At 36.9% G+C, this 23776-nt stretch overlaps 1 protein-coding gene across 4 annotated transcripts in view; it reads left to right on the forward strand.

Annotated features, from left to right (window-relative positions):
- LRRK2 (leucine rich repeat kinase 2) overlaps window positions 1-23776 on the forward strand; it is a 147070-nt gene that overhangs the window by 111889 nt on the left and 11405 nt on the right. For all 4 annotated transcript variants that reach the window (XM_024740434.1, XM_024740433.1, XM_024740435.1 and 1 more), the window contains 5 exons: window positions 2958-3148; window positions 8358-8518; window positions 17270-17440; window positions 18673-18773; window positions 22348-22542. In XM_024740434.1, coding sequence (XP_024596202.1) covers window positions 2958-3148; window positions 8358-8518; window positions 17270-17440; window positions 18673-18773; window positions 22348-22542 — 819 coding nt within the window. The remainder of the gene's footprint in view (window positions 1-2957; window positions 3149-8357; window positions 8519-17269; window positions 17441-18672; window positions 18774-22347; window positions 22543-23776) is intronic.

Here is a 23776-nt window from a genome sequence, read left to right on the forward strand (position 1 = left end):
TATTTTCCCTCAAAGTTTACTTGAGTTTAGTTATGAAATCCTACTTTTGTCCTTTCTTTATGGAGTGAAATAGGTTACTCCTGTTGAAAAACAAAGACAGTATTCTGAGAATTTTTGTTCCAGGCTTTACAAGCACAGAAGAAAAGAGGGTACCTTTTTTGCATTTTTGTAATTCAAAGGAACCAAAATCCATACAACAGTAGTCCATTTAAAAACTTCTCTTGGCCTCAGTTAAGTCACACATTGTTTTCTCTGCAAGCACCAATGTTCAGGGCAGTACTGTTGCTGATTGGCTTAGGCCTGTGTTACTGAACCAATCACTGTGATAATGAGCAGGGTATTATTTAAAATATCCCCACCTTTCCCTGAAGCTGAGATTGGGGTCAGTTCCCCTTAAAGTTCATGGGCTGCTTGGCTGAGGGTTGGATACCTCAGCAAAAGTCAGGGTACTGTTAGGAAGAGTGAAAGTTGATTGAATGCATAACCAAGAGTGGTCACTCCAGTACCCTCTCTTGTTTTGAATACTGGTGGATTTATTTCTTTTTTCTGACATCCCTAACAGTAGGGATGAGTGAGAGAGACAGGGTGAGAGGAGAGATAAAATCCATGTGAATTCTGCAGTCTTACACCAGAACTCAACCATATTTTTGATTCTATTCTTTCTTATTTTTTTCTTGATTTATTAAAAAAAAATTGTGCCTGAATCTGAATCTAAATAACTTATATAAACAAAAAAAATACAGTTGCAATATATTAGTTACTCTGAATAATGAAAATAATTTCATGTCTTTGTAAAATATCCTGGAGTAATTTTGATTATTAGTACCAAAAATTACACTGTAGCTCTAGGAATAAGCTAATAAATATTTTGTATATAATATTTTGCAAGTCAGTGAACCAAATCTGAGCACAATCTCTTTCTATCTGTAGGCAGTTTGTTGTATTAATTGTAATTTTTCAGTCTTGATCATTAGTCTTCAATATGTTTCAGTTTTATGTAATGTGCTCAGGGAACCTTGTTGGAAATCAGAACACTAGAAAGGTTTATGGGACTGATTAGTGTATGGGCAGCTAGGTGAACCAAGGAAATAGTAGAAGAAATAGAAACAATGGAGTGTGTGTAATATGCCTCTTTAGAAAAAAAGAAAAGGAAAGGAAAACACTTGTATTCAGTGCTGCATTTTAAGGGTCATTCTACCTGTGGTCATGAATCGGGGCTGATCTGTTACACTCTTTTTGTTCCTTTTTCTTTGCAATCAGTGAGCTGTTTTTCTAGGATAGGAGATTTGGATTAGGCTCCAGTCTGTGCTTATGAATGAAAACAAAGCTAACTTGACTTGTTCTCATCAGTTTTAGCCAACTGAGCTAATCAGACATAGAAGAAAAAAAGATTTTTATCTACTAAGGAAGTATGACTGCAGTCTGAAGTCCGTGTTCTTGAAAAATCCCCTCTCAGGGCATTGAGCCTTTATTCTTCAGCTTGCAGAATTCTTCACACATCAGTTTCCTGATAAATGCAGTTGGCACTGATACTCATCTTTGAAGCTGGTTGTTAAGAAGCAGAGCTTCTGCAGAAATCATAATTTAAAACATGAATCAGGGCTTCCCTGGTGGCTCAGTGGTTGGGAGTCCGCCTGCCGATTCGGGGGACGCGGGTTCGTGCCCCGGTCCGGGAGGATCCCACGTGCCGCGGAGCGGCTGGGCCCGTGAGCCATGGCCTCTGGGCCTGTGGGTCCGGAGCCTGTGCTCCGCGGCGGGAGGGGCCACAGCGGTGAGAGGCCCGCGTGCCGCAAAATAATAAAAAGCAAAAACAAAAACAAAAAAACATGAATCAGTTTAATACCACATAAGCTATAAATCTCAACTAAATACAGTTTCAGAGTAGAGTGAAATATACAGAATAACATGTATGGAATTCAAAACAACAGTATCATGAAGCAGGTTGTAAAGTCTCACAAAATGTGGCCTAGGAATCAGATTGGAGACCTCTCTGTTCCAGCTAACTTCTTGGATTAGAGAGAGATTGTTGCACATGGTGATTGCTTTCTTTAGTAAGGGTGGTCCAAGGCAGGTCACTCTGAGGAAGTAAGAGTTTTGAGCTAAGATCTGAATGGCAAGAAGCCTTTAGCTGTGTGAAGGGTGAAGGGATTTCTAGGCAGAGGGATCAGCAAGGGCAAAGACTCTGCGGCTGGAAGGCAGGAGCTGGGTGTGTGCGGTGCTGGGGATTTAATGAACACCAGTGTGGCAGAAGGGTGGTGAATAAGGAAGAGAGAGAAAGGAGATGAGGTTTGAAAGATGGGCTAAGGCAGATCGGGTCAGGCCACAATGGCTGTTTAAGTTCATGGGATCTTAATCTATTGGGTTGGCCAAAAAGTTTGTTTGGGTTTTTCTGTAATACCTTGTGGAAAAACCCAGACGAACTTTTTGGCCAACCCAATTAAAGTAACAGGAAGTCATTAGAGAGTTTCAGGCAGGGGCAATGCCATACATTTCTTTAGACTTAGACATTTCTCTCCAGAAAACTCTCTAGTCATTAAACCAGAGATAATAGGCAGGTTGTACCTCACATGCCTCAAAGTGCAGTTGATTAGTAGTGGCTGCTCAGGATGTTGGGCTGAGAAGGATTCTGTGGCTAAGGAGGATTCAGTAGGTAAGACTGACATGACCTATTAGTGTGCCACAATAGGACAGTGTCCTGTCCTAGCATTAAATGTTCTGATAAAGCAGAGCAAACGGAAAAAGAGAACTTAAAATTTTAATTCAGAATATGGTTGCAAAACCAGTGGTTTAATTCTGAAAATGTGGAAAATGTAAAAAAGCTCAAAGAAGAAATGGAAAGTTTGCTATAATCCAGTCACTCAGGGAAAACTGTGCTCCAAGTGTTGATGGGCTTAAGGAAGGAGACACTTGGGTAAAGCTGATTGTCTATGACTCTGAAATGATTCTTGACTTTGCAGGAGCTGGTGGTGCTTTGCCACCTCCACCATCCCAGCTTAATATCTTTGCTGGCAGCTGGGGTTCGTCCTCGAATGTTGGTGATGGAGTTAGCCTCCAAGGGTTCCCTGGATCGCCTGCTTCAACAAGACAAAGCCAGTCTCACCAGAACACTGCAGCACAGGATCGCACTACATGTGGCTGATGGTCTGAGGTAATAGATTAGGTCATGCTGTTTTCTATTCAGGGCATGATGAGTGTGAGCCCAAAATTACTCTCAGACTTTGAGAAGAGTGCTTCCCTGTAACAATGTGTCCTGGCAATATTTCACAAACTATTTGGGTGTAAAACTACCATTTCCCTGATCAGATTTTACAATTTCATAAAATAAGAGTAGGAAGAGCGTGCAGATCTCATAGCTAGCAGAATTACAGTTGGAACCCAGGAGGCCTTCTCCAGAGCCCATGATCTTAACCCTGTATTGACCTACCTTCCCTAAAAAAATAGGTAAGGCTTCAAAGTATCAAGGAAAGTGTCAGTTATCATGGGTAATTCTAATGAGGAGAGATGAGGCCATATTTCTGAAGGGGACTGGAGTGATTTGAGTTGGGTTGTCCTGTAAGACCATAGTGTGTCTCAGAGGTGCACCCAGCGCCGCGGCCGGATGGCATCCGGACAGAGCCTTGGAGGGTGGAAAGGCCATGGCCCTTGGAGACAGAGGGACTGTCCATACACTTGCTTTGATTTTATATCTCTGATTCTCTCTTTTTTGTAGTCTCTAAACTGTGCCTAATACTTAGTGAATAGTGTTTCGAGTTCTTCTGTAATAATTGAAGACATCCCAAGTCATACTCTTGATTTCCCCCTTTTCCACTGCTTTCCATCTCCGGTCACCCAGTTGTGTCACCTTGGAATCATCCTTTAGTCCTTCCTTTCTCTCACATCCCACACCTCATCCTTCAGCAAATGTCTTTAGCAAACATATCTCAATGCAGCTCCTTCTCCTAACTTCTCTCCCTCCCAGCAGTGTCTAAGCAGCTGTCATCTCTTCTCGCCCAGCTGGTCTCCCTGCTTTCACCTTTGCCCCCCAGATAACCTGCTTTTCACACAGTAGCCAGAGTGATCATTCTAACATGGAAGTTGGATCACATCTTTCTCCTGTTATCAACCCTCTCCCACCTCACTCTGGTCACTGTGCTCAGCTACTCGCCTCCCCGAGGCTTCTGGAATATGCCAGAGACTTTATACCAGCTATTCTCTTGGCCAGAATGTCGAACCTTCAGATATCCTCTTGGCTCACTTCTCATTTCATTCAGGTTTCTCCTCAGAGAGGGTGTCCCTGACTACCTTGTGTCTCTTTGGCACCTGTAGCACTTATCCCTGCCGGGTATTCTTTATGTTTTTATTTTAAAAGTTTGTTTATTGTCTGTCTTTGCCACCAGAATCTAAGTGCCACGATAGCAGGGATTTTTCCTCTTGTTCACCGTTGTACCTCAGCACCTAGAACGGTGCGTTCTCATTACACATGTTGCCACTGGGGAGAGAGGGAGGAAGGAAGGAAGACAGTGCCTGGTGCATGGTAGCCACAAAGTGGATGCAAATTTCCTTCTCTTCCTTTCCTTCTTAAATAGTGTCTATTCCTTTTGAGCAGTATCCAGAAATGTAAATGGAATGGATGGTAAGGAGAACAAACACTGATCACAAACAAATAAAACTAAACTATTGATATATACGATATAACTATTAATACTGTATAGGGAATATAATAGGAGAATAAAATGAGTAGATTTCCTTTCCTGAAAGAGTCCGGAAGCTATTGAAAAACACAGATTATTATATGAAACAGGAATGCAAAGATTTGGATCTGGGTTGCTACATCTACTTTTGAACACCAGGGGGAACCTTGTACTAAATTAATCTAGATAAAGGGCAGCTATGTCTTATGTATTTCAAAAGTTGTATTGGTCATTTTCCTTGATTAAACCGACTCCAGGTCCTGGTTTTTCCCTAAATCTTCCACATAATTCCCAAAGTGCTTATTTATAAAATGAATAATTGATTTTTTAAAAAATTCATCACTGTTTGAAAGACCTCATCTCTTGAAGACCTTACTTAAAATAACAAATCCAGCAGTTTCTGTTAAAGTAAATGAAATCTCATCATATTTTCCTATCATTTGCCTGATTTGTTCTCAGCATAATGCCAAGGGAGCTTTCTGGGTCTTGTGCTACAAGAGGCTAGTAGATTTCAGTAACAATCGATCTTCTCCCAGCACTAAGTATATTTAAAAATCTCAGCATTAGGGTTTGTCTTCCCAAATATATTTTAGCACAGAGCTATAACTATAGAGGTAGAAAGAGACAATAAAGTCGTACGCCTCTGCAGTCCCTTAAATGATGGCGCTGTTTAGAGTGACATACAGGAACTTTCTTCATGTTGCATATTTTCTCTTTTGCAGCCTGGCCTTCAGCTATTAGTTTACACCTCTAACTGTCTGCTGCTTTGAGTTCTTTATTATAATTCTCAACTACCTTTGAAGATATGGTCACCTATATTTCCCATAAGATTCTGTGTTTCAGTATGTTCAAAATTGAATTTGCTTTCTCTTTTTCCTTCCACCATGAATCTGTTCTTTATCTTGTATCTCCCATTTGCCAACAAAGGTCTTCGTAGTCACATCCAGAGCAACCCCCTCTCCCACAAAAGTAAGTACTCATTTGTCCGCCAGGTCCTTGACTATTTTACATCATCTTTTTAATTGATTAATTTATTTTTATGCCACTACTGCTGACTTGGTCCGGTACCTTTGGGGAACTATCAGAACATTTCTGATATTATATTCTTCTAAAATAAAATCTAATTATCCTTGAAATTCCCTGGCATTCCAAGTTATCTGCAGAATACATCTAAACTCCTTGGCCATAGCATCAAAACTCTTTATGTATCCTCTAGCCTGCCTCTCCAGCCTCCTCCCATTCCACTGCCCTCATTCTAACCATGCTGAAGGGCTTGACTTCTCACTGACATCCATGTCTGTCTTTGCATTTGTCATTCCTGTCTTTTCAAAAAATTGTCTGCCTAGAGAACTCATTTGCCTCTAGAATTTGCTCACGTACCATCTCCACAATGATGTCTGACTGCATCATGAAGAGTTGGTTTGGCTAACACATGTTTCTTGAGTCTCCATGCAGGACTTTGTGCTGGCTGCTGAAGAAGGAAAGATAGGGATTATATTGCTCTTATCAAGGTTTAAAACTTATAGTCTAGTGGGAGAGTCTGCTTTGCTATCTGTACCTTTGTGCTTTTCTTCCTCTGGCTTCCCTAGCATTTGGTGCTCATCACATTTCTGCAACCTTGTTTGAGCACCTGTCTCTCCGAGATAGTGGCCCCTCAAGAGCAGGGAGACAAAGATGACATTATATCCCCCGTGACTGTCCCTCATAGATGCCCAATATATATTTGTTAAATGAATGAAGGCATTCTATTTTTAGAGTAATTCTCTTTAGGATGAGATAAAGTTTACTTTAAGTTATACGAGTTTCTTAGCAACATTGATGATAATCACAATTTAAAAATGACTAGTTGAGTTTAGACCAGTTTGTTTTAATAAAATATTTGACAATGCTCGCTGTCATGTAATATATAAATTATGGCTGAATTATTCTTAGTAAGACAAGATCTGTACTTGTTAACATTTCGAAAGCTATTCTGCTATTCTATTAAAAGCTATTAAAACTGCACTTTTAAGATTAAATTCTATAACTGAACATTTTAACTAATCCAGATAATCTTTCTCTCCCACTGACATAATTTCAAATTAAGTTTAACTAATTTTTTTTAACCTTTGGAAAGTATTCCGAGAGAGTCTGTATTCTATAAATATTCTGAAAGAGGCATGCATTATGAAGGATTTGGATGCCATTCAATTATGTATGACTTGGCTTTAACTTTTTTGTTCTTAATCTCCCAGCTTTTCTCTTCAGCAGGGCAAAGTAGCTAATGGCTTTTCAGTAAGCCCTTAGTAAATTTTTCTTTTAAGCCCATAACTTATTATTAAGGTCAACTTCATTAGTACATCTATCTTACTTTTCAACCAAAAATATGTTTACTGAAAGGAATAGGCCTAATGTCAAATGTCTTAACTACATCCTGGAAGAGAAAGAATCTTCTCCTGCATTAGTTGATGCCGTTAAATGATACATACACTCCCATCAATCAGTGGAAAGTTCAGGGTATTGCTGCCACTCTGCTCCTAATGCCCCTAGCAGTGATTGGTATTAGGTAATGGAGTAAATATTTATTGATATAATGTGAACCTAAACCAAAAGCCACAAACAATGGATTTAAATTTACCTCTATTAAGTTCTATGAAAAATTCTTTTCTCAAGGTAGGACATAAAGTAGTCGTGAGATCATGTGCAGAGCTATGGCAAATTTAATGTCACAGGGCAGGGTAAACAGAGTGGGGGAAATCTGAATTTTGCGAGTGTGTAAGGAAAGGTAATAGAGTTACTTTAGTAGTTGGGGCAAAGTAATGGCTCTTCAGCCATGTTTCCAGAATGGACAAGACCTGGTTGAGATGAAAACATTTTATTTTTTATATTAACTAGTTTTTATTCTTCACTTACAGTGAGTGTCCAGCTCTAGTTGCTGATGGTTGAATGGATCTGTTTCTAAAAGGAAAGACTTTAAAATTCCCCCATATCACCTTTCCCAAGACAATGTTTTACTCATTCCAACTCTTGGTCTAAAATGTTCTTTGATAATTTATAACAGAATTGGGTTTTAAAGTAAATTACATCTTCAAACGGTACAGTATTGATAGCTAGAAAAGTCTTTTATTTTGATATATTACTATTGAAAAAGTAGAAAATATTTTCCAAAAAATTAGGAAATAGTTTAGTCAGAAAAAAATAAATATCAAAGGAGAGATGGAATAGGGAGAATTTTAAAAACTAAGAAAAACTTCTCTGTGGTTTTAAGAAAATTAAAACTTAAATAAATGGGAGTTATAACAAAATACTATCAATTCTTATTTAACATATTTACATTTTAAACTAATTAAAATAGTCACATGGTATTGAGGGAATTCAGAATTCCTTTTAAGTAGTTTTTAAAGTATACAAAAGGTAAGTCTTCAAAAATTCGTACTTTGCTTAAAGTGGTTGTGCTTTAAAGTTTAAATCACTTATCAGGATTGACATGTCTTTTTGTTTGTTTGTTTTAAAAGCATAAGCTTGCTCTGTAATATTGGACTTGTAGGTTTTGATTTCCTTCTGCAATATCTCTTAACTTTGAAGGTGAAACTTAGCACAGAATTTTTGATGCTTTGCATAATAAACATATATATTTTTAAAAATAATGACAAAATTTATTATGGTATAATCACATTTTAATAAGGTTTCCTGTGCATTTCACGGCAGATACCTCCACTCAGCCATGATTATATACCGTGACTTGAAGCCCCACAACGTGTTGCTTTTCACCCTGTATCCCAATGCCGCCATCATTGCCAAGATTGCGGACTATGGGATTGCTCAGTACTGCTGTAGAATGGGGATAAAAACGTCAGAGGGCACACCAGGTGGGTGACAAGGTTTGTGTGATAATTCCCTCTTCAGAATAGATAACCACTGACTTCAGTTATGAGTTCAGGAGAATCAAGAGAACACTGTAGCCTATCACACTGTGAACAGATATTTGTTGTGACCAGTATGTGAATAATTGTGACCACTACATTTGTGATTTTGATTATTATATCCTGTAGGGCAAAAAAATCAACTGATGTAATTTTCCAGGGTAAAAAACAAATTAAATAAATAGAGTGTGTTTTATGTCAAGTTATATTTTTAAAAGTTGGACTTCTTAAAAATGTTTAAATACTCCAGAGGTGGTGAAAAGGAGCCTCAAAGTTTTAATCTAGCTACTGATAACACTTACCTAAAAATGAGGCAAACCAAATTCAGGTTCTCAAACCCTTTTTTGTAACTCTGAAACCCAAATAACTTTGAAAATCCAAAGTTTTTTTTTTTATAACTGATTCGGTGGCAAAATCTGACCCGATTGAATTGATCCTTGTTAGGATCTTTATTTCTCATATTCACTGTGAATGTGTGGATGTTTCACAGCAGAAATATAAACATGTTTGTTTGAGTACAGGTTGTTGGCTCTGATCCCACTGAATTTTATGTAATTTGTTATATGCATTATTACTTTTTTAAATATGAAAAAGTATAAATTCCTAAATACTTCTAGCTCCAAGAGTTTCAGGTAGGGACTTTGGGACTGGAGTTCTTAGTTGCACTGTTCTTGATACAAGCATACTTTCTTATTCTTTTAAAAAAATTTTTTTAATTAAAAAATTTTTTTAATTTAATTTTATTGGAGTATAGTTGACTTACAGTGTTGTGTTTCAGGTGTACAACCAAGTGATTCAGTTTTACATATACATATATTCATTCTTTTTTAGATTGTTTTCTCATAGAGTTTATCACAGAATATTGAGTAGAGTTCCCTCTGCTATACAGTAGGTCCTTGTTGGTTACCTTTCTTATATATAGTAGTGTGTGTATGTTCATTCCAAGTTCCTGATTTATCCCTCCCCACCACTTTCGCCTTTGGTAACCATAAGTTTGTTTTTGATATCTCTAAGTTTGTTTCTGTTTTGTAAATAAGTTCATTTGTATCATTTTTTTAAAAATTAGATTCCACATATGAGTGATATCATCTGAGATTTGTCTTTCTCTGTCTGACTTACTTCACTTAGTATGATAATCTCTAGGTCCACCGTGTTGCTGCAAATGGCATTATTTCATTTTTTATGGCTGAGTAATAGTCCATTGTATATACGTACCACATCTTCTTTATCCATTCCTCTGTCGATGGACATTTAGGTTGATTCCATGTCTTGGCTATTGTAAACAGAGCTGCACTGAACATTGGGGTGCATGTATCTTTTCAGATTATGGTTTTCTCAGGGTATATGCTCAGTAGTGAGACTTCTGGATCATATGGTAGTTCTATTTTTAGTTTTTTAAGGAACCTCCATACTGTTCTCCATAGTGGCTGTACCAATTTACATCCCCACCAACAGTGTAGGAGGGTTCTGACTGGTACAGTAATTTAAACCTTCAAACATTGAACTTTGTTTTTCTTTCTTCATAATTTATAGGTTGTTAATGCTTCAATACTTAAAAGTACTGTAGAGTCATGTTACTATGTAAAATGAGACATACCCATTTTGCGTACTGTTATATTTATGGTCTCCAGAAATCACAGGCATCATTTTCTTACCTTAGATTTTAATATTGCTTTTAAGTGTCATACCCAACTCTTTTTTTGTCATGCCTGCTGTAATACTCCTATTACTTTAACTGTAAACTGACTTTCTACCAGTGAAAATTCTATTTCCTTTGTTCTTGGGTTTTCATGATCTTATACTCAGACATGTTCTTTCCACTTGGAGTTCTCCCTCCCTTTCTCAGCTCTCTTTCCTCTTCTAATAATAGATTCATCAGAATCTCAGCTTCCGATTAGTAAGAGACAGTCATAGGGCAAGTAATCTGTACAGACATCTTGTCTTTCAGATTTCAGTTTGCGTGGGAATAGAAAATTGAAGGGTTGACATCTGTTTAGTGGGGGGCAGCTCTAGCTCTGGAGAAATCTTACATGGTTAGTTATTTGTAAATAAAATTACAGGTGGCTTTACATCATCTTGATGATTGCAGCTCAGTTAAAACACATTCTTAAGACAGAAGAAAGTACTTTAGAGGATATCTGACTAGGCAAAATTGTCCCCTACCCTCTTCCCCTTTCCCCATTTTTGTCCTTAGACAAGCAAATGGCCCCAGCTTCCAATGCCTGGCTTTATTTTTGCTCCAAATACATATCATCTCTTTCATTTTACATGGCTATCTGTTGGAAGTAGAGTGTGCATTCTCATAAACATTTCAAAGTATATTTTCTGACTCAAGTGTCTCTGGGTTGTTCAATAATAATAAAATAATTATCTTTTCAGCACCTGCTGTGTCCCAGGCTCAGGGCCAGATACATTAGACACATGGTATCCTATCCTCATGCCAGGGCTGAAAGTTAGCTTTTATCTTCTCATCTATAAAATGAGGAAGCTGAGGCTCAGTGAGATTGTGTAACTTGCACAAAGTCATGCAGTAAGTGGCCAAGATAAAGCTCAGTCTAAATGACATTTGAATGCAGAGCTATTTGGCTTTAAGTCCTATACAGGCATACCTTATTTTATTGTACTTTGCTTTATTATGCTTCGCAGATGTTGTGTTTCTTACAAATTGCAGGTTTGTGGCAACCATGCATCAAGCCAGTCTGTCAGAGCTGTTTTCTTCAACAGCCTTTGCTAACTTTGGGTCTCTGTGTCACATTTTGATTATTCTCACGATATTTCAAACTTCTTCATTATTATTATGTTTGTTATGGTGATCTGTGATCAGTGACATTACTATTGCAAAAAGATTGTGACTTGCTAACAGCTCAGATGATCGTTAGCAGTTTTTAACAATAAAGTATTTTTAAATAAAGGATTGTACATTATTTTTAGACATAGTGCTGTTGCACATTAATAGACTGCAGTATTGTAAACATAACTTTTATATGCACTGGGAAACCAAAAAATTTGTATGACTCACTTTGTGATACTTGCTTTATTGAGGTGATCTGGCACCAAACCTGCAATATCTCCAAGGTATGCCTGTAGTCGCTCTCTTGGATCACATGCAACTATGACATATACTTAAAGAGGTTTACTTAACCTTAGGTATTAAAAATCCAAATAAACAAAGCAAAATGACAGGGCCAGGAACCACAAATATTGTCACGTACAGGTTTGGAAGAATAATCTTAGAAGATGGGATTCCACAGGCCTCGTAAACCCACCTAGAAATGGGCACATGACGGCATTCTTCTCTTGGAAGATCTGCTCATTACTGTCATGTCTCATGAAGGTGGGCCAGGTCACTCATCTGGGGCCTGCAATTCGTTCCCCCTCCCCCCAGCCACGTCACTGTGTTCGTGGAGAGGAAATCCTGCTGTTGAAGCCTCAACCCCCTACTTGGCAGTGGACCTCTCTGATCCTTGTAGATTGTGCTCCCTCAGTGGGCTGGGCCAGCCAGCAGTCAGCTCATTTCAACTCTGTTCAAACTCATGGCCCTTCATTTTATGTGTCTTCCTGGTTTGGGTCAAAACCTGTCTATAGTTCAATATCCAACTGATTTTTCATACCAAGCCAAATACTTGTTCCTGACCCCTTTTAATCTGCTGTATCAATGTGCAGTAACACAAGTATGGAGAAAGATCATGACAGGGAAACCCAGAGCCCGATTCTTTCTGTTCTGCCCGCTTTTCCCCCAGGCTGCTTAATACATGGTAAGCATTTTTCCTTGCTATATCTTGGACCTTCTCTTTATCTCTACTGTATTTATTATTGTTAGAGCACTTCTAATCACCTCAGCCCTAAACTCAAATTAAAAATTTTAAATAACAGTAATTGTCACCACTGCTGCCACCATCACCAAACTTTTCCTTCCCCAGAGCAATTATGTTTAAGAAAATCATTCCCTCTCATATGATTTTAGTTCTCTCCTTGTCTTTTCCTTTTTAATGGATCTTCCTGTTAATGTTATACTTAGAAACTTTATGAGAAACAAAATATAAGGTTTAACTTGGAAATTTTAGAGAAACAAAAGACCATGTGTTTGTTATTGTTAAACTTTTGTGAATTTTTATACTAACTCTTACTGTGGTGCATTAACACCATGTGTGCATGTGAGTGTGGGTTCATTACTGTTGTCTCAGGGAACATGGTAATGGGAGCAAACCTTTCGTGGCACGAACAGAGTGCTTGTCTCATGCTTAGCCCTTTGCATAGGTTGATTATCTCATTTAACCCTCATGACCCTCTGACATGAGTCCTATTATTATTCCTGGTTTACAGATAGGGAAACTAAATAAAGCTTAGGGACCATTAAAAATGTCTATAGGGTCACATAAGACACAAACCCAACCTTCCTGAGAACACAGCCCCTGGCCAGGTACCATCATAGCTGGAGCACAAAGGTAGAAACAACTCGGTTATTGGCAAGTACCACAGCACCGTGTCTGTCTACATTTTCAAAGGTAAATATGGGATGGAAACTTTCAACTTCAAATAATTTGGAGAGATTCAACTTTAACTCAGTCAAATGGGTATGTATGTATTATATCCTGTTAGTAGCAACGGTTAATTCTGGGTCTTATGACAGTTACACTGTTGACTGAGATGGATGCTGACTGATGGCTTTCACCCCTCCAACATCCACAGAAATACAACAGTCTTTGGGTAAACAAAAATGTTATTCTCTGGTTATACCTATCATCTGATAGAAATTATGAGACATGCTCTACTCAGACTTTTTGGAAAGTAAAGAAGAAAGTATATGTTTCTGTGTACTTTGTGATATATAGTCAGACCTAATTTATAAATTTCTCATGTTTTTGATCTATGGATCTTTTAAATGCAGACTTCTCTGGAAAAGTATCTCTAAATATAGTTTTTAGACAAATGCATCATATTTTCCCAATTATTTTAACATTGTGACTTGTAATAATTCTCTAAGGGAAAGGTATTCTTATTTTTTATTCATTTATTCATGCATCTGGCAATAATTTATTGAATGTTTACCAAATATCAAACTGGTGTCACTACTTAATAGCTGTGTGGTACTCAAGATTCACTTTCTGGGGCTCACTTTTCATTTCTGTAAATTGTGACGAGAAAAATAATGCCTACCTCAAAGAGTTGTTTAAAGGTAAAATGAGGTAACCCATGTAAGTAACATAGAGAAGAGCTGGCATGTTGCAGTTGCACCAAGTGTGTTAGCTGTTTTAGTGGTGAACTTGGAGAATGGGCATTAATAAATGTAAATTTTCGTCTCCAGAAGCACACATTTTGCCAGGAGAAACGGCTGTAAACAATAATCATAAAGCATTGTATTAGTTTCAACAGGAGATCTAGTTCAAGGTACAGTGATAGTGCAAGGCGCAAGTGGTTAACTGAGCTATGGGTCGTCAGGACTTCCTTCATAGAGGAGGTGACTCTGGAATGACATCTTAAAGGAGAAGTTTGAGGTTTGAGTAAATAAATAAGTAAGTGGGAGGAGACATTTCAGGCAAAACGCGCTAAGGTAGAAAATGACTTGTCTCATTCCGATAACTGCAAGAAGTTCCATGCGGTCTAAGTGACAGATGGAGGATGGAGGATTCTTTGGTTATGTTTTTCAATTCTGGCTGTATATTAGATAACATGTAGGGCTTAAGGGATATATCCCCTAGGATTGTGTCCTTTACAGTTGTATTTTAGTAGGTGTGGAGCAGGGGCTCTCAATGTGGCCACATGTTTGAAGCTACTGGAGGACTTTCAAATGTACAGGTAGCAGGACCCCATGCCCAGGATTCTGATTTAAATAGTTTGGGTGGAGCCCAGACATTGAGGTTATTTAAATGATCCCCAGGTGATTCCCATCTCTTCATCATATAAATAGTGTCATTGCCTCTATAAATCAGTTATAAGATGGGCAGCTCAAATTGTGGTATTGTCTCACATTGGGGAAAATGTTATTTGCAGAAAAACTTTTAACAAGATAATTAGCATTTACTCTAGATTTTGAGAGTATTAGCCTGTGATATAAGCAAAAAGTTATGAGAGTAAATATGAATAGCATTTAGACTTATGTTCAGATAAAAAGAGCAAATGTCTGTTTTAAATTAATCTTTCTCAATGGTGCACATTCTAGGCACCGCAGTGGATTCTGGAGATAGATATATATGACCTAATGATTATTGGCTGTCTAGATTCTGTTAAACTTGGGCTATGAAGTCAGAGTGTCTTAATTTGAATCCTTGCTCTACCACTTACTAGCCAGGGCTGGAGAAATTACCTAACTCCTTTCCTTGGTTAAACAGTAGTACCTAATAATAGTATCTGTTGTAGGGGATTGTTGTGAAAATCAGATGAAAAATTCATGTAAAGTGTTTAGCACAATGCCTGGCACATTCCTTAGCTGTCTTTTCTTTCCTGGACTCTCTACTCTGTCTTCTTTTTTTTTTGTGGTACGCGGGCCTCTCACTGTTGTGGCCTCTCCCGTTGCGGAGCACAGGCTCTGGACGCGCAGGCCCAGCGACCATGGCTCACGGGCCCAGCCGCTCTGCGGCATGTGGGATCTTCCCGGACCGGGGCACGAACCCGTGTCCCCTGCATCGGCAGGCGGACTCTCAACCACTGCGCCACCAGGGAAGCCTCTGCTCTGTCTTCTTAACACAGGGGGTCCCCTTCTTAACACAGAAGGCTCTGTTTGCCTTCCCTTTCCCTGTCCTCTGAAGGGCACTCAGAAAACTCATCTTGTTTGTTTGCTCTCTCTCAGAGATCACTGTCTTGTGTTCCTGGTGTCCAGAGTTTCATACATGTTGTCTAGTTATTTCATTGTTTTATGCAGAATGGTAAGTCTAGTCCCTGTTATTCTATCTTACCTAGAAGTAGAAGTGATACATGTTTAAATAAATGACTTATTTGAACAGCCTAATACAACAACGTACGTTTAGGATTTTAGTTAGTACTTAACATTTGTAGTCTTTGAGGGGCATCAGTGCTAAAGAGGGTATCCGTGTAGTACAGTAGCATGGTCCATAACCACCATAGATCATTCACAGTATTAGATCAGGTGACAACACTGTCCTTTTGTAAACAGGCAGGAAATGTTTCTATTTCTAGCCTTCCAGTGACAAGTAACATTAAAAGTGTTCATTTTCATCCCAAATTAAATTCAGTGGTGAATACATTGAGTAGCTTGAAATGTTATTCTTCCTGTTACTACTATGGTGACCAGTATACTGAAAAATAAGGCAAAAATTTTTGAAGAAATTGCAGTTGCTTTTCCAGGGAAGTCCTCAGTGATAAGGATACATGTAGAGTAGCTTGGAGGATCTTATGGTTTAGATTGATAGTTAAATGTTATGTTGGTAGCTTAGGTCTTGATGCCCTCAGTCCCCCTCCCCTCCCCATTTTGGTTGAAATACTCCATGATGTTTTAAATTAAGATTTGATTTGCAAAACATAAGGTTGTGAATTGAAAGCAGCAAATGCTATTGAGCAGGTCAAAAGATGTGTTTCTAATAAATTAGTGGAAATAACACTCCAGCAACAAAGAGATATATCTAGATTTAATGTGCTTGCGTGTTTTATATACATACTGTATTGTAAATTCTGCGTCTTTGTTTTCTTTTTCTACTTAATATTTCAGGGACATCTTTCTGTGTCATATATCAGTTTTAAGAGTTACATAATATTTCAGTAATTTACTTAACCACATCTTGATATATATTTATTTTTTTTGAACTTTTTGATATATTGAAAGGCTTTAATTAATAGACTTGTAAATTAAAAATTTCCCATTTATGAAACTAATTTTTAAACATTAAATTTCTAAAAATCATATTGCTGGGTAGGCATATTTTGAATTTTGAAATACTAATTACCTTCTAGAAAGGTTTATCAATTAAAATTCCCTCAAAACTTGAATTAGAGCACCTATTTCCCATTCTGGGTTTGTTATTGTTTTTAATCTTCATGAAGTTAATAGTCAAAAAGTGATAATTTAATGTGTTTATTTTTCAAATATTTATATACAGAACATAGTTGGTTTTCCTTAGATTGTTGACTATTACAGGTAATGTTGAAATTACTTTTTTTTCCCTGAAGTGATTAAAAATGATTTATCTCTATTGCAAAATGAAAGGTTTTATTTTTATTTCAGAGAATTTCAGGCATGAACTTACACCTGAGAGAGAGGGCTTTTATTCGTTTTATTCGAGGTTTTCTTTTTAGTGTTCAGTTGGGTTCAAGGAGCAGAGTCACAATTCTTGGAATGATAAGGCCATTAGCATTGCAGCCAGGTTAAAGTGACTTGGAGTGAAGTCTAGAAATCTCCCTCCTGTCTCCTCCTGTTTGAAACACTGCTCTGGGAATAGTTATTATTAAGAATGATGTAGACTTCCCCCCCCTCTTAGGCTTTATTTATTTAATTATGAAATATCACTTAATAATTTATTATTGAATGTTTATCCTTGTTATTCTTGAAGATGGACCTTGGGGTGAAATGTCCTGGGATAGGGCTGTTAATTGACTTGATTAAGATGTCTTCTTATAGAGATGATGTGGCCTGTTTAGAACTCATCTTCCTGTCTCTTCATCAGCACATATGCCTAAGTATATACCTCCCTGGGTGTATAAGTTCTGGGGTTGGGCATATTTATTAATATGTCTGTTTACTTTCAGGGTTTCGTGCACCTGAAGTTGCCAGAGGAAATGTTATTTATAACCAACAGGCTGATGTTTATTCATTTGGTTTGCTACTCTATGATATTTTGACAACTGGAGGTAGAATAGCAGAGGGTTTGAAGTTCCCAAATGAGTTTGATGAATTGGCAATACAAGGAAAATTACCTGGTAAGTTTTATTTTATCTACAATAAAGATTATTATTATTTTTTAATAGTAGCAGCTTCATTTCCAAGTTATTTAATTGTAGTTGTATAGTAATTCATTTCACAGCTGAATACTTTTTTAGTGCATGAATATTCTTAAATTCTGTGACATATTAATAAAATCATATGAGAAAGATAGAAGTTATAGGGCTTCTTTTTAATATTCCAAATATTGATATATTTGGTATTATATTTAGAAGAATACTCAGAGAAGGAAATACTATTAGAACTCCAGGTTTAGTGACTTTTCTTCTTGTAAGGAGTTACTAAGTGTCCATTAGCTTGGGGTATTTTCATTTTCTTGGAGTGAAGTAATTTCTATGCAGGAATGGAAGCTTGAATTATTTACAATAATAATTTTTAGTAGTAAATATTAGTAAGAATTAGTAAATGAGTATTTAATGAGATCAAATCTCATTTTGAATGGTTGCCTCATGCTTTAAAGAAATTCTAGGGCTTTGTCATTCATTCCTTAACGCTTCAGTTCTCATTCTAAAGTATTCTTTTAAATATATTTAGTTGTTTCTCATATTTTCTGCTTTTCTTTTCATTTAAGAAAAGTTTTGAGTGTATACTATGTTATATCTGCAGGGAATACAGCTTTAACTATCTCCTTCTGGGGGACCTTTAAAGATTCCCAGCAGAAGGAAATCTATTATTACTCGACTAAACTTTGTGCACAATCTAGGTCGTCTCCCTCATTTTATCAGTTAGCTTTCCAGTGAAAGTTTTCAGGTCTGTATTCTATACCAATCAGAAAAATGGCATACCTCTTATAAAAAAAACAAATGTGCACAAAGTGACTGTGGGGGTAACATTGGATTAAATGGATTAAATGCCTGTCTACATTGAATATTAAAATAAAAAGTATTTGCAAAGAAGTCTATTATATGAACAAAAGTGTTTTCAAAGTCTATTTGAAATGAAGGTATGAAAGGAAAATCTATTTTTATTCAATTAGTATTTGTGTCTCTTTTTATACTGTAAAAATTAAGAACTCATTCTTGATGTCTCTAGTGGAGACAGTTAACAAAATTAGCTTTAAGAGTGATAAGTAGATTCATGATATATATGGGATTATAGAGATCAGTGGTTCCTTTGCAATGTCTGGACCTCTCATACACATTGAGAAGAAATAAAATAATTGTTCTGATTTGTCCAGTGTTTAAGCGTGATATGTTTTGTAATGTTTTAGATCCAGTTAAAGAATATGGTTGTGCCCCATGGCCTATGGTTGAGAAGTTAATTAAAAAATGTTTGAAAGAAAATCCTCAGGAAAGACCTACTTCTGCCCAGGTATTTGTGTAGTCAAAATGTATCAGTATTTTGTTCAGAACATCAAAAACTATATATGTAATATTCAAATATATATACTCAAACATATAAACACACACAGTTTAAAACAGTTATAAAGCAAAACTCCTCTATCCCGTCACTACCCCAGGCACAAAATAAAGGGCCAACACCCCAGAAATGCATATATGCCTCTTTCTGATTGCATCACCCTCTTTTCCCTATATGTAGCCAGTCTCCTGACTTTCATGATAATCATTGTTTATTTTTCTTTTTATGATTTTACTACCCAGTTTATAATTTATTTAAAATGGAATCATAGTCACGTGCTGTTCTGAGTTTTTTCAGTTGTTCTCCCAACATTATTTTGTAAGCTTCATTCATGTTGTTGAGCATAGCTATTGATTACTTTCCCTACTATTCCATTCCATTGTTTGAATGCACAACAATGTATTTACCCGTGATCATATCAGTGGGTATTGGTATTGTTTCTAGTTTTTTGCTATTATAAATAGTGCTGTTATGAGTGTGGTCGTACATGTCGCCTAGTGCAAATTGTATCAGAATTGCTTTGTGGTATCTAACCAGGAGTTGAATTGCAGAATCATGGGATATGGGAATATCTAAATCATTTCTTGAAGAAGTTGTACCAGCTTAACAGTTCCATCATCTGTATATTAGGGTAGCTGTTTTTTTAATATATTCTCCCTAAACGTTGGAGTATCTGACTTCTTAATTTTTTCCAAATAGATTCAGTCTTGTGTATTGATTTACATTTTCCTAATTACTAATAAAGATGAGCATCTCTTTATATATTCATTGGTCACATATATGTTTCCTCTTCTGGAAAATGCCTGTTCATTATTTAGCCATTTTTCTATTGAGTTGTTTTTGTAAAAATAAAATTTAAAAAGCGCTTCTTTATACATTGTATACTAAAACTTTGTTGGTTATATATGTTGCACATTTCTTTTCCCAATTCATGGTTTGCATTTTTATTTCCTAAAGAGTGCCTTTTGATTAACAGATTTTCTTAATTTTAATAGAGATAAATTTAACAATACTTCTTTTTATCGTTATTAATTTTAGGGTCCTGTTTTAAAAGGTCCTTATCTCTCTCAGAGTCACAAAAATATTTACCTATGGTTTCTTCAAAATGTTTAAAAGTTTTGTTCTTAATAGTTAAGTTCTGAATGACATTTTTATCTAGATCCAATTTCCTTTTTTCCATATGGGTAACCAATTTTTCCAGCTTCATCTATGAAATTGTTTCTTCCTTTGTCTTCTACTGATCTTTTTATTTTCCATTTCCATTCTGTAATATACACTCAAAGATAAACACACACACATTCTCTTCCATTGGTCAATTTACCTGTTCTTCCTCCGGTACAATCCTGTCTTAATTCCTGAAGCTTTATAATAGTCTCTTTCCCCCCTTATTTTTATCTTTTAGGAATGCTTTAGCTGTTCTTCAGTCTAGTTTTTCCATATAAAATTTTAAATCACTTTGTCAACTTTTATGAAAAATTCTATTGTGCTTTGGATTAGACTTGCATTGAATCTGTAGACAATATCCTTATGATATATTGTCTCTCTATTCTTGAATATGGGTTATCTCTGTATTTAGGTCTTTTTTTTTTTTTTTTTTTTTTTTTGCGGTACGCGGGCCTCTCACTGTTGTGGCCTCTCCCGCTGCGGAGCACAGGCTCCGGACGCGCAGGCTCAGCAGCCATGGCTCACGGGCCCAGCCGCTCCGCGGCATGTGGGATCTTCCCGGACCGGGGCACGAACCCGTGTCCCCTACATCGGCAGGCGGACTCTCAACCACTGCGCCACCAGGGAAGCCCTATTTAGGTCTTCTTAAGTGTCTTTCAATAAAGTTTTATAATTTTGCATATAGGTCTTGCACATCTTTTTCTGGATTATCTTGCTATAAATTGCTTTACACTCAATTCCTGGCTTGAGATGTTTTTGAATCACCCAGGTGATGAGAATCTGGTCTACAAATCTTGAGAGCAAGCTTATTAATTAATAAACAGTTTCTCAGGGTTCTTTTGCTCTCTCCCCCTGTGTCTGTAAAGTCCTAATGCAACTTTTCTTATAAACCAGTGAGAGTGGGAGTGTGGAGTGGCTTTATATCTGGTTCTCATTTATTCTAAATATGCAGTCCTTTTGGGATCCCAGTTTTATGGGAACAAGACCATTAACTACATTCTCCACTTTGGACAGGCCATAGGTTTAACTCTTTCCCACTGGCCTCACAAGGCACTAAAAACCGCACATCAATTTTGCTTCAATAGACAAATGCCTAAAGGGAAAATTGGGCTTCAGGGTTCATCTGACCTCTCTGGATTCTGTCTTTCATTAATATTTTGGCCTGAAAATTCTGTATGGTGTTGTTAGATCTTTAATGTTTTTAAGAGATTAAAAAATAATTTCTTCAGCATTTTAAGTTGTATTCAGCTGGAAGTTTTGTCCAAATAACCTCTTCCACCATATTTTTGGAAACAGAACTCTTACTATGTTTTAAATGAAACAGATTTTAATAGATCAAAATAAGAGCTGTTTTTATGTTGTGGACTCTCAATTTTGTATAATAATTCATTGAAAAAATTTTGTTCAATTTTAAATTTCCTACTCAGAAATAGCTGAGGACATGTATACACTGCCTTTATCAAACATCATATAATCATCTTGACTAGTTGCCTTACTGGGTTTTTAATTTTGGTTGCTACCAGTGTTAATTACACAGACTTTAAAAAAAAATTATTAAAGCAAAATTTTCCAGAGCTTAATTATTATTTTACTTTTTCTTCTTTTAATTTTCAGTTATACTTCACCTGTATTTTACAGATTACATAACAATCTTGAGGTTTTTTTTTTAGCACATGACAGTTTTCAGAAACTTTCACATACCCATTTAGTCTTTAAAATACAGTGTGTACTAGGCAAGGTGGGTAAACTCATCACCTTTATCAGATGAGTCACTGGGAGAAATGGAGCTGTCTTGGAGCCTCGTGAGTGGCAGGTAAGTGGCTGTGACACGGGGCTCTAATTCCATTTTCCTGACCCCTGGTTCTGTTTCCTTACACTGGCTCTCTGCCGTCTCTTTAGTTCATTAGTGCTTGAAGGAAAAATATAAAAACAGAATCTAGAGGTGATTTGTGAGTTTTGTTACCAAAATCAAAATGTCTTTTCCCTTCAACTGGTAGAAGGTGTATTCTATCGTGGGCCCTTCAACATGATGCGTCTCTGCGGTATGAAACTGAATGAAGAATAGTTCCTGACTCTGCTAAATTTCTGTTCATTTGGCACTTTTGAGATTTTCTTTTCAAGTTACAAAACATACCATATGTACAAAAGTGCGTATATCATGCATAGTTTAAAAATAAGTATTATCTTAATATCTATAGTTTGATTGTTAATCTTGTTGCTCTGAATGTGTCACAGTTTAAATAACAGATTTAGGTTTAGTGCTGTAACATTTAATACTACATTATGCATAATGATACGATCTTTCAAGAGAGCATATGTTAACCTGATGTGTGTTATTTTGTTAATTTTTAAACTTTCTCAGGTCTTTGACATTTTGAATTCAGCTGAGTTAATCTGTCTGATGAGGCGTATATCAATACCTAAAAACTTTACTGTTGAATGCATGGTTGCTATGAATCATAACAGCAAGAATGCAAGCATTTGGCTGGGCTGTGGGCACACTGACAAAGGACAGCTCTCCTTTCTTGACTTAAATACAGAAAGATACACTTCTGCGGTAAGTCCAAATACCATTTAAATTAGTGAAACTCCAGAAAACTCACTTTGCAAATTATTTTAAAGCATGAACCAATTGAAAATTATTTAGGGTACTCAGTGTGCAGGTGTGAAGCATCCAGCTGGGGCCGGGGGAGGGCTTGAAGAACCGGCATTTGGTTTTGGACACAGCTATCTGGGTTCAACCGCTGGGCAGAACCTTTTGTCAGGGGCCCAGCCAAGTACCAGGCCCGTGAGATTTCCGAGGGTGTCCATGACTTTCAAGTGGACTGCAGTGACTGGTTCTTTAAAAAAAAAAACAAAAACAAAAAAGTTACTTGCGAGGAAATAAAATAAGAGGTAATATAGGAGTGTTATTAAATTAGCTTCCTGTTAAAACAAGTGTATTCACATGAAATGAAGTAGTGTGTGTTTTATTTTAAAATCACAGTATATGTGTGTCTTAGGTCAGGAATGCTAGAAACACAGCCTGAAACAGAGAATCTTATATGAGTGATTCAAGGAGAGAGAAACTTTTAAGGAGGTATGGGAAGCCACATAGATCAGGGGAAGAAGCTTAGCAAAAATGTAGTGTCTGAGGAAGTCTAGCCTCAGTCTTTACCCACAAGAAACTCTGGAATGTGAATAACGGCGCAGATTTATCCCTTCACCAGGCAAGGGGTCCAATATTTCATTCCCACTTATCAGTCAGTCATCAGCTGCAATTTGTCCAAGGGTAGGGGTGGCATAACCTCCCAACCATTTCTTAACAAGCCAGCTCCCATGGGCTGAAGGTAGTGAAGGGTGCAGCTCTGAGCTCTTAGTAGCCAACACTCAGAGCAGCCGGGGGTGGGTGATAGAGGAGATCTGTGCATGGCTTCTGCAAGATGGATCAATAAATTATATTGGGAAATATAAGGTAAATTTCTAGACTTAAAAAAACCTTATATTTTGATTGTTGCCTTGAAAGAAATGTTGTACCTAAACATTATTCTTAAGGTTGAACAATCCTCTTATATTACTTTGATGGAGTGGGAAATGACACTGAGAAATAATTTTCAATTTTAAAATTTTAGTTTCAGGTGCATTCTAGGCAGGGTTTTTTTTTTGCCAGTTAACTCATTTATTGTTGAAAGTTAAATAAAATTGGCATTGTTTTAAAAATGAAAACCAAGAAAGTAAAAAGAGTTAAGTATGTGGATTACATAATATTTTCATTCTTTGTAAGTTCTAGTCGCTTAAGTTAGAACCAAGTC

The sequence above is a fragment of the Neophocaena asiaeorientalis genome, unplaced genomic scaffold (genome assembly GCF_003031525.2).
Source record: "Neophocaena asiaeorientalis asiaeorientalis breed wild unplaced genomic scaffold, Neophocaena_asiaeorientalis_V1.1 scaffold340, whole genome shotgun sequence".
In the NCBI taxonomy this organism is placed as follows: domain Eukaryota; kingdom Metazoa; phylum Chordata; class Mammalia; order Artiodactyla; family Phocoenidae; genus Neophocaena; species Neophocaena asiaeorientalis.